Here is an 18,579-nt window from a genome sequence, read left to right as displayed (position 1 = left end):
GCCATTACACACAAAACTGAACTATTTTAATAGCCGAAACAGTAGTATAAACTGTTTTAGGAGAAGGGGGGAAAAAAGGGCTCGGGTCTGAAATTCTGATAAGCTGTCGGACGTGGGCCGGGCTGGGGCCTGAGCGTCTCGGGCCAGGGCCGGGCCTAAATTTGAGGCCCGTGCAGGGCTTTATTGAGTGTATGCTCTTTATTTTTTTCTGTTTAAAGTAATAAATAGCAATATTGGTCATACAGTTTTTACAAAACATATTAAGAACGATAGCGGAGACACTAAAAAAAATGATGCATACGTGCACAAATACTTACACCCTATGTCAACATCTTGCCAGGCAGCAGGTCCACCGTTGCCAGTTTGCCTGGTCTGTGAATTGACTTATGAAGTAAAAAAAAAAAACATTTCTAAGTTAAAAAATGAATGCTTGAGACATTTATTTTCCATGCCATAGAACTAATTGAAATTCTGAAGACAATGTGCAAGATCATTCAGGTGTTCTGTGAATGCCTACAATATGCCACATAGCGTCATACAATTAAGATGTCTCACCATGTTGAGTGACCAGATGGTTGCCTGGAGATTCAGACTGAGGCCTGGTAGTATTTCCTTTAAAGAATATAGCACAACAGCCACTTAAAACATAGTCCACACATTGTATTTGTTTAAACCAGCACACAGGGGTTTTCTTGTACAAGTAACCGACTAGCAACCTATAATGCATACATGACCTCTCTAACACTTCCCTGAGCCTTAATGCAAATGTGTCACAGAGCCATACTGGCACTGCTAGAACATACTAATTGAAATTCTGAAGACAATGTGCAAGAACATTCAGGTGTTCTGTGAATGCCTACGATATGCTACTAGGGATGTGCGCTACGACTAATTTGACTGTCGTTTAAACGGAAGTTTTGTATCCGACTATTCGACTAGTCTAAAAGCTAGAAACCCCCAAAAAATGGCAAAAAAAACAAAAAAAGTGTGTGTGTCTATATAACAGCCTACACTTGAAATACTTCAATCTTTGAATCACACTGTCAAATCCCTCAATTAATTCTGCTAAAAATAGGTCACGATTATGCCTTATGCTTGCCTCGCGTTATCATCATTTAATATTAGGCGGTCGTTAAGTAAAGCTACTAAAAATGTGTGATTGACGATAGACATTGTCAATCTTTTTGTATATCTTCATATCAGTGAATTCACAGGCCCAGGAGACTACCTATGACAACTGTGAAAGTCCTGCTGCCTGGCGAGATGTTGGCATAGACTCTTTTCGGTGTAAGAGAGATGACACAGTGACAATTTAACATATAGAAAATTCAATGTCTCAACCATTTCTACTTTGTGTGACCAGCATATGTGCATGTATTTCAACTCGCAGCACCAAATCCAAGGCAAGAATTAGATTGGACAGACCATCAAGGGCAAACTTTCAGTGAACGTAAGTGTATTTTAGATATTCTATGCATTTGGCCATTAGATGAACTTAATTGTCCCAGAAGGGAAATGTGTCTTGGGCATACAGTGCTACATACAGCTGCTTATCCTACAAAACACACACCAGTTCAACACCACATACCACATAAAGGACAGCAGGAATAAAATCAAAGTAAGCACAGCAGATATAGGAATCAGCACCTCAATCTCTGAGCAGAGAAACACAGAGTCTGAATAAATTATCAGCAATAAAAACCACCACTTGTTAAAAAAAATTGTACAAAATTTACAACATTATAAGATACATCACAAAGCCTGAAAAAATTATCAGCAGCAAAAACCATTAATTGTGAAAAGTTATTGCACAAGAAATATGATAGCAGCACAAAGAAATACACAATGCTTATACCTTCCCCCAATACGTTGACCACAGTAGACTATAGACAATACTCGTGGTGCACCTAATCAACCATCTTATGTCTAATCAGGCTTTCCAGCACTGCATTGTGTAATTTATTTATTTATTTTTCAAGTCACAATAGTCCGGTGGAGGTCTGAGGAAATGGAGGCAGGTCGCTCTGCTGAAGGATTGCGCTCTTCTGGAGGCAAGCTATTCAACAGATGTTTGTGTGTAGGGGACGTAATTTCAGTGTTCTTTTAAAAATATATAACAATAGAAAGTTCAACTATAAAACTGTATTATGGCTGCATTGTTTTCTATTGGGTAACAAAAGCAGCCATGTAACACTACAGTCTACACCTGTATTTTCTAGTGCCAAGATCCCGTCTCTCCACTAGCTGCCAGCTAGTCCCAGCTACCTGCTCAGGTACATTTGGCCATATCTCTCTGTTGACGTCAGTAAACGCCTGTGTTTGGGATATTCCAGTGCAAATCAATCCAAAGTGCTGTCAGTTGAGGTCACCGAGTGCTGTTGGTTAAATAAAAAGTTTAGTCCAACATGGACTGAATAGCAAAACGGCAGCTAGCGCGGGGGTATAGAAACTGAGTTAGTGTTAGCTGCTGGTTTGCAATTTGGTCTATGTTGTACCATATTGTCTTATTATTTTACCTCAGACAACACTTTGAACATCAAGGCTATGGGTTGATTTACCTCAGAACATCTCTTCAAGGATTTTATGTTACACCCAATGTGGCAGGACCTCTATGATTTGTTAACATGAAGGAATTTTCACTGTATTTCCAACAGAGGTTGAAAGACTACTGCTTGAACAGCTGGGAGAGCTTCATCTGAAGGTAGATCACTTGACGACCCTCATTCAGTCCCAAAGCGTAAATCGAGGTGAAGACCAACAAAGAAGTGACTACGAAGAAAAACTTCCAATTGCCACACTGGAAGACCTGGATAATTTTGATGAGATGCTGCGCCAAGACCCCAGTTTTAAGAAACAAGTGGTATGTCCTTTAATATCAGACTTGGAACACTATGTCATTACCAGGGTTCCCACGGGTCCTTGAAATCCTTAAAAGTTTGTGAATTTAAAAAAATTATTTCAAGGCCCTGGAAAGTTTTTGTAAATAGACAAAAATGTACATAGGTCATTTAAAATGCTTCAATATGAGCATATTTGGAATATGAGACACTAGAATTTTCAAAATGTCTTTGGGGAGTAACCCCGAACCCCCCTTAACCCCACGGTCACACTGACTTTGAGTGTATGTATACAACGTACGTCACGCCTTTTCACTCGGATTTGCTGTAGCCTAAAAATCACCTGTTGTCGCCTGACATTTGCATAAAATAGGCCGCAAGTCTATTTTCGCACCGCCCACTTCCCTTCACTTGCCTCCTGTCGCCCACTGTCATTGAAAATTAATAGTAGTATGTCGCCACGCCTCTGTATTTTGTCGCCCAGTGTGACCACGGGGTGAGTCATCATTCATCAATAAAATAACACTTAAGCAAGATTGGCAATGTATCTTGAGTCATCTGCTTGGACATCAGCAAAAGCTAACTACAGTAACACCAACTGAATTAATGCCTTGTTGATATAATTGACCTGATTTGTGTCTTACAAGATTTTGTAGGGTTCCTTGAATTTGAGGGACAAGGACCTGAAAAGTCCTTGAATTTGACATTGAGTAAAGAGTGGGAAACCCTGCATTGCACAAAGAAGGGACAATGAAATTTGCTCTGCACATCCTTAAAAACAATGTTGGCACACGCACACACCCCCATCACACATAAGCACATATTTCATGTGACAGGACGTGGAACATACACATGAACACACACACATGCACCACTGTTTTCACACTCACAATAAAATACAAAAGCAGCAAGCCCTGTGTGAATAAAGAATAATTTGATTGTTGTATTTCATTACAGATTGCAAAGCTATCCATAACTGGAGGCAGTTCTGTCAAAAAAAACAGTTGAATTGGTGTGGTAGGGGATCTAAAACTGGTATTCAGTCTCGACCAATTCGACAGATTCTACTTGGTATGTGACATGGGTATTTCGTTGAAAGAATGATCTTTTTTGTCATGGTTATGGTTATGGGATTTGGCAGACGCTTTTGTCCAAAGTGACATACAAATATAAAAATAATGCTTAAATGTAACAGGGAACAATTTAAAATGTTGGTCAGACTACATTAAGGAGAATAGCAATAATAAACAACAATGTCATAATACTGTGTACTGCAAAATTCAATTGGACCTCCTTAGTAGAGCCCGTAGCCTAAGTTCAGCCAAAGGTTTTGACCTAGTCTTGTTGCTTATTGTCTCTTGTAGCCGCAGTGCTTCGAAATGACGTAACCGAGGCGGAAGTGGAGGGAGCTATCAAAAATTGGCTGAGGTTGAGCAAGGACCGGATGGAAGGCCGTCGCCGGAATCATAATCAGTAAGAATTCACACAGGTAAACTGGAGCATGCTAGTGTTGATGGCACTTATCTATCATCAGTCCCTTCCTATCTGAAGCCAAATGAAAGCGCACAAACTACGGTGGTGATGATTTTTGTAGGAAAAGTTCAAATCAATTGTATTCGGCAAGAGTTTGCATGTATAGGGAGCGCCATCTGCCAACAGGTCCATTTCTTTCATGTGGGACCGCACAGGAGAAGACGACCGGCAGAAAATACAATTTAAGATTATGGTGGTTTTGTTTTTTATCAAAAAACGTATCGTGTCATTTAATGTAGGCAAAGTAAATAAACATTCAATTCGTTGGTATTTTTTACCAGCTTAAATGTTCATGGAAGTATGGTGACTTAACATGGAACGGCGCACAGCTGATGTCCGGTACTGGGTTTGGCTATAGCTAAAAGGCTAACAGATGACTTGGATGACTAACAGAAACAGGAGAACTTATAGCTATATGGTTTGCCCTGTTATGGGTAGAAAGCAGTGGGTGCAACAGACAAGTAGTTATAGCACGTAACAGATGTAAACACGTAAACGCAATCACGTTGAAAAGGTCACGCTTGATGTAGGCGGAAGTACCGAGTCAGTGTTTACAAATGTGCGGAAGGAGGACCATATACACATATTAAAATGTCTTTGTGTCAGTTTATCGTTTAAAATGCCCATTTCGTGTGCGTATCCTGGGTGTTTTAATATTAAAAAGCCTAAAAGAAAATTTTGGATTTTACGTCAAGCGTGACCTTTTCAACGTGATTGCGTTTACGTGACGTCACGAACGCGCATCACGGAACAGAGCAAGGCGAGCATTTGTGCTTATAAAACTGAAACTTTTTTATTTATTTTTTAAATGACCGATCGTTTCGCTAGATAAGACCCTTATTCATCATCTGGTATCGTTTAAAGCCCTTTGAAGCTGCACTGAAACTGTCATTTGGACCTTGAACCGTTTGGGTCCCATTGGAGTCCATTATATGGAGAAATGTTTTCATCAAAAACCTTAATTTCTTTTCGACTGAAGAAAGAAAGACATGGACATCTTGGATGACATGGGGGTGAGTAAATTATCAGCAAAAGTTTTTTTAAAAGTGAACTAATCCTTTAATTGTTGTTTTTGTCTCTTGCAGGAGAACAACCGGATTTTTGGGGGATTTTTTGGGGAGCTGTTTTTTCTAACAGCATTTTTTCATCATTCACTTTTTTGAAACATTCAATAAAATGAAATGGAAATATACTTCTGGTGTCTTTCTTGTCTCTTTATAGATTATAGATCTAATTCATTTATAGCCTAGCCTATAGTGTAAAATGTGCAATCTCAAGATCCGACCTAAATAAATAAAGGTCGCATAAACCTCCGCGGGTGGAGGTGGGCATAGCTTTGATGAGTCGTTGAAACATTGGCTCATTGTCGTTTTCGATGATTTGCCGACATCCCGGCGATGTCTTGCCAATGAGCAAACGCTCCCTATGCGATGTCTTCTAGACAATAACGGCATTCATCGGCCCGACATCGGGTAGATTAATGTGTGCTGTCATTTCTAGCTTAGTCAGTATTTGATTTGATCAAAATTAGTGTCGAAAGATAGCATTATTTTATAATATTTACAGCTTGCTCTTATTTTCTGTGTTATTGTACCATTCTGGGATACTTAATATGTTTTCTAACAAAATAAAAAATGTTAAAATAAAATGTATAATATAATAAAATGATTATTTGTACCATATGTTAGTACTATGTAGGTCTACTGTACGTATTACTGTATTAATTATTATTATTTCATACTAATATTACTACTATATATACTATTAGTAGTAGTAGTAGTAAGAAAAATAATATTGCACGTTCTTTTTATTGTACTTTACAAATCTCAAGTGCTACCACAGACAATAATAGTAACACAATAACAGTGTAACAATTAGAAATAAGTTCTGTAATAATTACAAATAAGATCTTTGGAATAAAATGCGGCCTTGAGTTTATTTTCATCAAAATATTAAGTAATCTGCGTAGAATTGACAATATGAGCTCTGTTGGGTTGACTAACTAATTTGCGTGTGACTTTTTTTCCCAGATGGTTTATTTGTACAGGCCATCATTCATGGCCTTTGCGAGCTGCAGGGCTTGTCTTGGCAGGAGGCTGAAGAGGTGTTCCTCCAGGGCCCCATTTATTACTCCAGGTATGTTTTAAATTTTTGTTTGTACAAAAACTGTTGGATTTTTGTGTTACACAATATTTCTGACAACAGCATTTATCTTTTCTTTTAGTGAAGTTGAGGAATTTGACAGAAGAATTGCTCGACAAATGAAAAATCTCCCCAACGAGAATGTAAAGCATTTATTTTATTTGATGTTGTGTATTTTTATTTTAACCTGTGCTGATCAGCTGGCCCCCCATCTTCACACAGATCTTCAACAGATCACTGGAGCTGTGTGAAGTCCCCTCATGCTTGAAACGCTCAACCATCATCCCCGTCCCAAAGAAACCCAAAATTACTGGACTTAATGACTACAGACCTCTGGCTCTAACGTCTGTGGTCATGAAATCATTTGAAAGACTGGGTTTGGCTTATCTGAAGGACATCACTGGACCCTACTGGACCCCCTGCAGTTTGCCTACAGAGCAAACTTCATCCTGCAGCATCTGGACAGACCAGGGACTTATGTGAGGATCCTGTTCGTGGACTTCAGCTCTGCTTTTAAAACCATCATCACAGACACCCTTCAGACTAAACTAACTCAGCTCTCCGTCCCCACCTCCGTCTGCCAGTGGATCAACAGCTTCCTGACAGACAGACAGCAGTTAGTAAAGCTTGGCAAATTCACATCCAGCACCCATACGATCAGCACTGGACCTCCTCAGGGCTACGTTCTCTCCCCACTGCTCTTCTCCCTCTACACCAACGACTGCACATCTAAAGATCCCTCTGTCAAGCTCCTGAAGTTTGCAGACGACACCACACTGATTGGCCTCATCCAGGACGGTGACGAGTCTGCTTACAGACAGGAGGTTAATGAGCTGTCTGTCTGGTGCAGTCTCAACAACCTGGAGCTTAACACGCTCAAAACTGTGGAGATGATCGTGGACTTCAGGAGAAACCCCCCTGCTCTCCCCCCACTCACCATCATGAACAGCACTGTGACTGCAGTGGAGTCATTCAGATTTCTGGGCACCACCATCTCCCAGGACCTGAAGTGGGAAAATCACATTGAGTCCATTGTGAAAAGGGCCCAGCAGAGGTTGTACTTTTTTCGCCAGCTGAGGAAGTTCAACCTGCCACAGGAGCTGCTGAAACTGTTCTACTTCTCCATCATTGAATCCATCCTCTGCACTTCAATAACTGTCTGGTTCAGCTCAGCTACCAAATCTGACCTCAGAAGACTACGGAGGGTAGTCCGGACTGCTGAGCGAATCATTGGTACAACCCTCCCCACTCTCCAAGAACTGTACTCATCCAGAGTGAGCAAAAAGGCTGGTAAAATTACTCTGGACCCCTCACATCCAGCACACAACCTCTTTGAACTGTTACCATCTGGTCGACGCTACAGAGCTCTGTGCACCAGAACGACCAGACACAGGAACAGTTTCTTCCCTCAGGCAATCCATCTCATGAACACTTGACAATAAACGTGGAACACACAACTCTATTATTTATTCACCACACTTGCTTACTTTTTTATTTATCTATTTTTTTTCATTTTAAATTTGCACATATCAGACCTGCACACACATAATTGACTATATTATATATTGTGTTTTTGCTGCTTTGTACATTGCCTATTTGGTCATTTGTATATTATTCTTTTATTATCTGTGTCCTGTCCTGTTGCTGTCTTTCTGTTGCACTGTGGAGCATCTGTCACTACAACAAATTCCTTGTATGTGTAAACAAACTTGGCCAATAAAGCTCATTCTGATTCTGATTCTAATGTTATTTAATATGTAATATATGCATTATTAACCCAATTATTTTTTTCACCATTTTTCTCTGCATTGTTTACAGGTCGATGACTTGTAGGACCTCATGAAAAAGAATACAAAAATAAAGTTTGGTGTCAGAAAATGACTCAGAGCACTATAATTTATTGTATGTAAATATAGAATTAATGTTCATCCCATAACTCAATACTAAAGAATGTGATAAATCCTTAATAATTAGGAAAATAATAAATGACTATGAAAATATTTAAGTAACTGAACAATTTCTATTTACTAATACAATTAATAATAAACCAGACTTAATGCATTAAATCATAACCTAGTATGTGTAATATTTTATATAATAATGCATTCAGTCATAGCGTAATATTTTATAGTTGAAAAATAGTGTAAGTTGCAATCTATCAGCAATTGAATTCAGGTTAGGTAATCTTATCTAATCAGGTTAGATAATCATCCAAACAGCAGGTGGCACTGTCTGAAAAAACGATAGGTCTGGGAGTGCAGGTCTGAGCGTGCAGCTGGGCCTCCAGTATAGAAAAGATTTATACCTGATAACAAATAATCTCCAATTCCAAAAGCTTATGTAATCAGGGCGTTTTTTTTCAGCCTCGTTTGTGATGTTTAGCTGTAACTTATTTACTTGGGAAAACGTTAAATGTCATTATGAAATATCCACAAGTAGGCTAACGTTAAATGGAAAAGTTAGCCAGCGTGAACATCATAAGTGACATTAAACTTTCCTTTTATTAATATCCGTCGTCACAATATTTCAAATATTCGAAAGAGATCGATTATTGTTGGATACGTAACTTATAATTCTGTCGTCTATTCAGAATTAATTTACGTTATGCTTCGTGTTAAATCTGTACGGGACGCTATTTACTAATTATTTTAACATGTTTGACGGTCAAATAAATTGAGCAGAACACATCAGCATTGGTTGTAAAGTTATTTAGTGTGATATTAATTGGAAATTGTAAAAGTTTTGGTAGGGGACCATGTAAAAAGTCCAGACATTTTGTTAAAACGAACATTTCGTTCATCTTCTGTCATGAAAACAATTAAAATATTTCACATGCAAACTACATTTAAGTTAATTCCTAATGACGTCCATTTGAAGTAATAAATGATGATTCGTATCATATTTCAGATCATGTTTTACAGAAATATCCTATTATTTTCTATAACTGTGTAATAAAGTGCAAATGCTATCATCATAATAATTAGGCTATTATTAGTAGCAGTGATACACATTAACATTTTAAATAAAATGTTTGTAATAACTGTTATTTCAAATAAAGTAATTGTTTTTAAGAAATACAATGGAATATAAATATGGAATAGATATTTACTGCCAATAGTTTAGCAGCTCCTCAGGATAACAATAAATAGTGTAAACTTTAAAGTTTTCCTGGCTATTCTAGTCCTTTTCTATTGCATTTAGGTTTAAGAGAGCCAGGGTCCCGCTATTGCTCAAGTAGGTCACTAAATAAGTGACACTTTAGTTTATAGAAGCTGTTTCTTTTATTTCTGTTCTTTACTACTGCATACAAATTTCCTGTATATTGTGGTTATATTCTAATAAAGAGACTGAGAAATAATTATATATGGTCATTAAACCACTGTAAAACAAAAAACAACGTCAGTACTTAAAACTTGGTACTGTATTATGTTTGGCCACAGACATCTTTATCAAATTGTAGTACATAAATAAACCTTTTTGGTAACAGAAGTTTGTTCATCATCATACACCAGTCGATTACATGTGTCCATGTGGGCATTCTTTTAGGATGAATGCATCTGTTATACTACATAACTCACATGTGTCATTCTCAGTAGGTATTTGTTAAGAACTCTACTGTACTGTAGCATTATACAGCTACAGTTTTCTTTAAAAGCTTTGCAAGTTAGGTCAGTGTGGTGACAATATTTTAGGAGGCTGTGACTCTCGTCAACATAGACAAAATATTTCTTATCCCCTTAACACAGCATGTAGTACTCTAATTATCGTTTATGTTTCTTTTTTCAGATGCCTACTCTAAAGGACTGCTACATATGCAGGAAAAAAATTGGGAGTAGCAAGCAAACCGTGTCTACACTGCAGTGCCAAGCAGCCATATAAGCAAACGCTTGAGGAAAAAAAGAAACTGCTTTCCCAAGAATGGAAAGAAAAAAACAGCAGTGTGAACAAAGTGTATGATGCAACCAATCTACTGGTATGTTTATCTTTCAGACCTTCATTGTAAAATATTAAGTAAACAGTCCCTGTTTTTTACTTTTATATATGCATTTCTATATTCGTGATTAATGGCATCCAAAATAAAAGTTTTTGTTTACATAATATATGTGTGTATACTGTGTATATTAATTATGTACATATAAGTACACACACATGCATGTATATATTTAAGAAAAATATGTTATGTTTATATATTAAATATGTTAATGTATAATATATGTATAATATAAATGTATATACATGTAAATATTTTCAATATACTTGCATGTGTGTGTATTTATATATACATAATAAATATACACAGTTCACACACACATATATTATGCAAACAAAACTTTTATTTTGGATGCCATTAATCATGATTAATCATTTGACTGCACTAATTTATACATTTCAACAACTCATTCTTCAGCGTGTACATTGACTGAAGCATTACATCGGTGTATTTTCCACTGACTGTGCTCAGGTCTGATAAAGAACTGCTTGTTGTTGTGCTTATCATTAGAAAGTAAAATAAAAATCATATAGAACAGGGGTGTCCAAACTCGGTCCTGGAGGGCCACTGTCCTGCAGAGTTTAGCTCCAACTTACCTCAACCTTAGTATGTGTGTGTGTGTGTGTGTGTGTGTGTGTACATACTGTATACATCAGTGAAAATCAGTATGTTTGGTAGATGTAAATGTAATAACTCCACTGTTTACCTTCAGTTTATACAAAAAAAAAAGTTCAGCGGCTGCACATCGGTTCAAAATATGAGCCAAATGCGTTTCGAGCCTTTAGTTAAGAAAATTAGAAAATTAGATTTAAACTTAATGAAGCTATCGACAAATTCATATTACACCATAAATTTACATAAATCCTAATTAAACATACTAATCATTGACGTCATTGTGATGTCACAAATACTGATGTTCAGAATAAATGTCAACCCAGATTCACATCAGTCAGTCATATATAATTTCCACATGTATTCTTATTCCACCTTTACACTACAGTTAACAGATGCATCTGATTATTATGAATCTAATAATATCTGAAACTGATAAAATCATGCAAACATGTAATATGGATGTAAAATAAACTGCATATGTCAGTATACTGGACATCGAATTTTTACTCAAAATTGTTACATTAAAATCTACAAAGTTTACACAATAAGTTGTTTTCTCAAATATTATAACCGTAAGACAAAAATATTCAGGTAAAACATGGCATAATAAAATCTTACTTTTCAGACAGTTTGAGAGATGAGGAAACTATATCAGTTTCACTGATGATTGACCACAAACAGTAAACCCAGGATAGAGCGTCTGAGTGAATGTGGTCTGGACTGAGTGGATGAGGTTCATTGTGTCAGAGACGCTGTAGAAGGACAGAGTTCCTGCTCTGAGATCCACATACACTCCTATTCTCCTGCAGCTGGAGGGAACAGGGAGTTTAGTCTCTTTATTATTGTGCCAGAATGAGAAACTGGAGGAAGAGCAGAACAAACTCCAGGACTGATCATTACGTCCAAACAAACACTCATACACAGATCCCTTCCTGCTGATGCTCTTATATGACACTGATATAAACACATAACTCCCACTCCACTCAATCTCCCAGTAACAGCGTCCACTCACACTCTCTCTACACAACACCTGATAACTATTAAATCTGTCTGGATGATCAGGATACGGCTGAGGTGTGTCAGTGTCAGTCACCACTCTGTTCTCTTCAGACAGACGGAGGTGTTTATGTGCAGTGTTTGGATCCAGAGTGAACTGATGGGAATCTGATGAAGATAAACACATAAAACTAACTGTAATCAGTGGTTGTTAAAGTTAAACTGTTAAAAAACTCTTTGCTCAGACTGAAAAAGTGATTTTTTTGAAAATGGATTCATTTTATTTGGTTATGCTTTTCTTTTCTTGTACATGAACACAAATGCTCACACATTCACATGCAGGTCTACAATTCACACACAAGCACAGAAAGCTGCAGATATCTGGACAGAACAGACAAACAAGTCAAGCTGCATTTTCAGAAAAGTACTGGATTTGTTGTATTGTTGCTATGATGATCAGTCAGTATTAAAGTATGAATTAACTATTGGGCAGCACGGGGCACAAAGTAACACAGGGTCAGCCTCAGAAGTCACTCCCACGGAAACTTTTCTGGAAACACTTCAGGAATGTCGAAGGTTGTATCCGAAATCGCCCCCTATACCCTCATTCACTATTCCCTACATTAGTCCACTCATATAGTTCACTTGAAGGAGTGAATGAAAACGAGTGAGTGAATTCGGACACTGAGTGCACCGGAAGGACTGCCGTTTTTGCATATTATGTATATTACATTATTATGCACATTATGTATAAACCCTAATAGTCAATTTACAACTAATTGTTTTATTACGCCGTGGACGAGCGCTTCTAAAATCAATGAATGGATGATTCAGCTGCGGGCGCCATCTTCTGGCGAGACGCGGGAATTCATTCGGCGCGCGACTCTCGCAGTGCATTCTGGGGATTCTCTAGCCGTTGAGTGTACATCGTTTGAACACTCGTTTTTGCGGTGCATTGTGGGATTGAATGAGTGCACTCGAGAACATCCACTATGGTTTCGAACACCACTTAAAATGTCTGTCTATATAGGGGGCGATTTCGGATACAGCCGAAGTCGTCATATGACTGGTTGAATTAAACCGGATTTCCGGGAGACGCGAGTGTCACATTTATTTTCGGTCCGGTGGCGCCAAACTCATTCACGAAAGAAGAAAGCTGGCTACGCGAGACTAGGGCTGTATCCGAAATCGCCCCCTATAGTCTTTTGAAGATATCGCTGAACATTTATTTTAGTAACATGATATTTCTGGCTTAAGAAAATTTCTCATCTCAGTTTTTATTAATTTAAAATGAGACAAATCAGCTATTATTTTAATCTCAAATCTGTTATTTATCAGTTTAATGCTTGGATAACTAGCAGAAGACACTAACCGGTTTTAAACTCCAGCTGTTCAGATACAATCTGCCCTGCCGTGCTATTCTGTGACATTAGCGATGTAAGATTACTAATGAGAAACAGGTCAATAAAGACTGACAATCAATGTTTAATGTTCAGAAATTGTTATTTCAAGACATGTAAAGCACTTTGGCTCGTTTATATGGGCCGTCCCAGGCATGGCTGCAATATGTTCAGTCAAACTCAAAAATCAGATTACTTTTCATTCTTAAAAACACCGTTATTTTATTTTAAATAAATAATGATTTTATTTTATTGACAAAATATTTTAGTTGGTGTTGTATATTTTTTTCATAAGATCAGAACATATTAAGCTGTCAAACGTACCCCTCAGATGTTACAATGTACCCCACCTACGGGGCATGTTGTCACATTTCACTGCTGGTTGTATTCTGTATAATTGTGTATGTGACCAATAAAAAAAAATCTTGAATCTTGATTTCACTTCCTATTTTTGATGTTAAAAATAAAGAAAAACGTCTACACTGTAAATATGAAACAAAGCGTCATATTTGTACTAGACAAGTGTGAGATTACTGTGAATAATTAAATATACTCTGAACCCCATGTGAATTTACACAGTTTGAGAAAGTTAAAAAGTGTTACTCTGTGCCCCGCTCTCCTCTATTGGACATCAATTTATTATCACGTTATTTATTTGTATGTTAGTTTGTAGTGATTTTAAGAAAGTAACTTAAAATTAAATGAGTGTTAATCAGTATTGCAGTACTTTATGAAACAGTAAGCAATAATAACGTACTGAGTGTAAATTATAAATTATAATCACATCAAAAATGGCCCGTGATTTACCACCAATGCCACGTGAGCTGTTGTCAGAAGATCATGTTTTGTAATGTTGTCCAGCTCAACCAAACGTTGGCTGGCGGAGTTACTGTAAATAGCCTCCAAGAAGGCAGAGTAAGCTGTAAGTAAGTTGATTAGAACCTTAGGGAAGTAATTAGTAAACTGCAATATTCTGTAATAAATTTGCCTAAACTGCACGATTAATAAAAACACTGATAATGTTTTCTGTCACTTTAAACTAAACGTACTAGATGAAGTATCTCAGTGTGTGTTATTGTGTTTGTTAGTGACTTACATTGTAGGAAGTCCTCTCTGGTCCTGGGAACAATGTTACTGTGAGTGACTGAGAAAATAACAGATATAAACACAGAGAGAAAACCATGCCTGTATCCATTCCTCAGACATTTCTAACATTTTCATGATAATATTAGATGCTGTTTGTCTCATTACAGACAGCAGATGAATCTCTAATATTTTACCAGATATCTTTTTCATCTCCTCTTTGCAGAAATCCTCCAGTTTGTGTCTCAGCTGACGGACAGATTCTCTCACAGCATCAAAAGAAGAGAGGAAACTGACAGAGATGTTTTCTGTAGATTCAGGAGGAGCTGAGAGAGACTGAAGACTCTACAGGAATAACAATCAATAAACCAGAAAAACATCTGATTATTAAAACAAAGAAATTATAAAATAATAGTGAGTGCAAAGAAATAGTAAATAGAGTGAGAGACATTTCTGGTAAAAGTTCACAAGTCTCTTGTTCCAGCTTCCAAACATGACTGCCTAGAAAAACACCTGCTTTCTTTCAATTAATTCCTCAATAATGTAATGTTTAGCTGCCCACTTAAAACACTACATTAAATAATATGTGAATAAATATTTACTGTGTCATGATGCATCGAGAGAAGTTTAACCCTCTGGTCATCCTCACATTTATTTATTTTTTTTAATTTCATTGAAATGAATGTATTATATTTTAGTTAGATTTTTTAGTTTGTTTTGTTTTTAATATTTTGTATTTTCAGGTTAGGTTAAAGTTTATAAATGATATTTATGCAGTAATTATAATTAATTTATTACCTCTTAACCACTGTTTGAGCAAAGACCTGAAAATTACATTTCTATCTGAAACTAAAGACACTTGGCAGATTCTTTCAGAAGTAGAAACAAGTAAAATAGAAAAATCTATAGAAGTTTATTGTTATGAACAATGCACAAAAATATTATTTAAAAATTTGATATGAAATTTTTTATTTTTTTATTTTTTGGTGTGTGTTCATGTAGCAAGAGCCAAAACCTTTACCAAGCTTCGTCCCATTCCAATAAAGTAAAATAATAAGAATAAACAAACAAAATATAAACATTATTGGACAAAATGATCTGAGAGTACCAGAGGGTTAAACATGCTTAAGACTATGATTTTAATGCTTAATTGGGCAAATAAAAGAGTCATATAATGCGTATTGGTCTCTATTATTAGCATGTTTCATCAGGTCACCTCACTGCTGCAGAGTACCTGACTGAAACCAGTTTTACAGTAAAAACAACATCACGAGACAATATTCCTGACTACATTCCCAGCAGCAGAATGATTCTTATTCAATCAGTGTGCTTCAGATAATAAATGTCAGTTAATTAAAGACTCTTGCTAAGAGATCTTGCTAAAGTCTACTCTGCTTTTTTTCTAGATCTCTGTTACCTGCAGGAAATGGATGTGATCGTCTGTGTGTGAAAGCTGCTCCAGCTCAGTGTTTCTCTTCTTCAGATCATCAATCTCCTGCTCCAGTCGCTCCATTTGTCCTTCAGCTCGACTCACTGCAGTCTTTTCCTGATCTCTGATCCGCTGTGTCACCTCAGAGCGGCTTCTCTCAATGGAGCGGATGAGCTCAGTAAAGATCCTCTCACTGTCCTCCACTGCTGTCTGTGCAGAGCGCTGTTAGACACACATCACAATCAGCTCTTACTGCTTCCTCACAGCCTGAGAGCCACAGCGGCTTCAGTGGGACTGAAAGAGGAGAGTCAAACTGAGTCTCAAACTTCTCTTCTTCTCCAAACTCACCTTATGAGACTCCACAGCCGCTCTCAGCTGCTCAAGATCTTTCTGTCTCTGCTGGATTCTCTGCTGGATTTCACTCTGTGTCTCCTTCAAGTGTTTCTGGAGGAGAAATTAAAAACAACAAACCTGAGAAAAATTACATAACACTATCACAAAGGTATGATGTAAAATGTTATTCTTTTACAGCATTTATAGAGAGTTTTGAGATTATTATTTGCATTTAGGTTAGACATGAAGTCTTCACACATGAAGGGTGTATATATGATTATTAATGTCTTCATTATTCTACAACTATAGCTTAATGTTAATCAGAAATGAACTGAAAGCAATTTGCACCAAAAAAGAAATTTGTGTTTAGTTAGAGTAGGGAAATTGAGCAATATGTGAAAGATGAGTAAAGTTCAACTCCTGCTCAAATGCACAGAGCTGTCGTGTAGTAACACCCAATGGGAGAGTAGATCACATGATGCACCCATGATACAGCTGGATACTGCAGTGAGGAGAAACACTTGAAGTGTCAGCATTCATTTCAGTTCATACCTCTTTCTCTTTTCTCTCTGCTGCAGTTGATACAGTCTCATGGTTTTGATGTTCATCCATTGCACACAGCATGCAAACACACTGCTGGTCAGTACGACAGAAAACCTCCAGAATCTTATCATGTTGATGGCAGATCATCTGCTGCAGTCGTCCAGTGGCATCAGTCACTTTGTGTCTCTTTCCTGAGTGAAACTCCTCATGACGCTCAAAATGAGTTTGACAGTAAGACTCCAGACACACCAGACAGGACTTGACAGCTTTGTGTTTTCTTCCAGTACAGATGTCACACTCCACGTCTCCAGATCCAGCAGGAACAGCAGCTGTTAGTTTGGTCTTCTTCAGTTTCTCCACCACTTCAGCCAGCATGGTGTTTTTAGCTAAAGCAGGTCTTGGACTGAAGGTCTGTCTGCACTGAGGGCAGCTGTAGACTCTCTTCTGATCCTCTTGATCCCAGCAGTCTGTAATGCAGCTCATACAGTAACTGTGTCCACAGGGAACGGTCACTGGATCCTTCAGGAGATCCAGACACACTGGACACAAGAACTGCTCCACTGAAAAAACACCAGCTTCAGCCATTTCACCGTCTACAGCAAAACAGACACACAAACAACAGCTCAACAGCAGATCAGTTTCAGTTTCTTTTAACTGAGTTTCCTGGTTCTGTGTTTGAGAGACGTGTGCAAAACAAGTTTGTCTGTAAGTCTGTAAACTCTCATACTGAAATGTCCACTAGATGTCAGTCTCACACTGAAATGCAGAGTGCTATTTTTATAAGTTACCCTTACAAAAAAGAAGTTTATTTAAATATGCTATTAGTATACTTATATTAAAGTAAGAGGGTACACTTTAAGTCTACCTCATATTTGCTATTCAAACATATATTTAAAATGAAAGTTAAGTAATCTTTTGTCATACCAGCAAGTATACAGACAAGCATAAGTATGGGCCTGTTATAATACCCACACTTGTGGTCTTGGCCACTTGAGAGTATCTGCACGTGACAGTAAGTAAGTGTCCCAGGTCTAAACAATTGTCAAAGCTCATGGCTATTAATGCACACTAAATCCACATTTCAGAACGGTATTTGAGACTTAAGTGTATCTCATCATACATGTTCAGGACTTACATGCACCTAAAACACAAGATGTTGAGAATAACTTTGCAGTGTAAGTTAATTCATTTAGATATCAATTAGATATCATAACTTGTATAAAATATAAAGTGTTGCACATTTTATTGATACTACAGTTGGGCAAAAAAGTATTTAGTCAGCCACCAATTGTGCAAGTTCTCCCACTTAAAAAGATGAGAGAGGCCTGTAATTTTCATCATAGGTACACTTCAACTATGAGAGACAGAATGGGGGGAAAGAATCCAGGAAATCACATTGTAGGATTTTTAAAGAATTTGCAAATTATGGTGGAAAATACTGTAAGTATTTGGTCAATAACAAAAGTTCATCTCAATACTTTGTTATATACCCTTTGTTGGCAATGACAGAGGTCAAACGTTTTCTGTAAGTCTTCACAAGGTTTTCACACACTGTTGCTGGTAGTTTGGCCCATTCCTTCATGCAGATCTCCTCTAGAGCAGTGATGTTTTGGGGCTGTCGCTGGGCAACACGGACTTTCAACTCCCTCCAAAGATTTTCTATGGGGTTGAGATCTG

General features: G+C 37.4%; 1 protein-coding gene across 1 annotated transcript; it reads right to left on the bottom strand.

The window, feature by feature from the left end:
• Nucleotides 1-11,764: 11,764 nt before the first annotated feature.
• LOC306885335 (tripartite motif-containing protein 16-like) lies at nt 11,765-17,487 on the bottom strand (the record flags this gene model as incomplete). The annotated part of the gene is made up of 6 exons (XM_079441789.1): nt 11,765-12,282; nt 14,611-14,658; nt 14,795-14,942; nt 16,015-16,248; nt 16,375-16,470; nt 16,912-17,487. 6 exons carry the CDS (start codon nt 17,485-17,487, stop codon nt 11,765-11,767), a joined length of 1,620 nt encoding a protein of 539 aa, XP_079297915.1.
• Between the last annotated feature and the right edge of the window lie 1,092 nt (nt 17,488-18,579).

This window comes from Barbus barbus (genome assembly GCF_936440315.1).
Source record: "Barbus barbus genome assembly, chromosome: 19".
Classification (NCBI taxonomy): Eukaryota; Metazoa; Chordata; class Actinopteri; order Cypriniformes; family Cyprinidae; genus Barbus; species Barbus barbus.
Note: the sequence above shows the minus strand (reverse complement) of the source record. Positions and strands in the feature narration are given on the sequence as shown.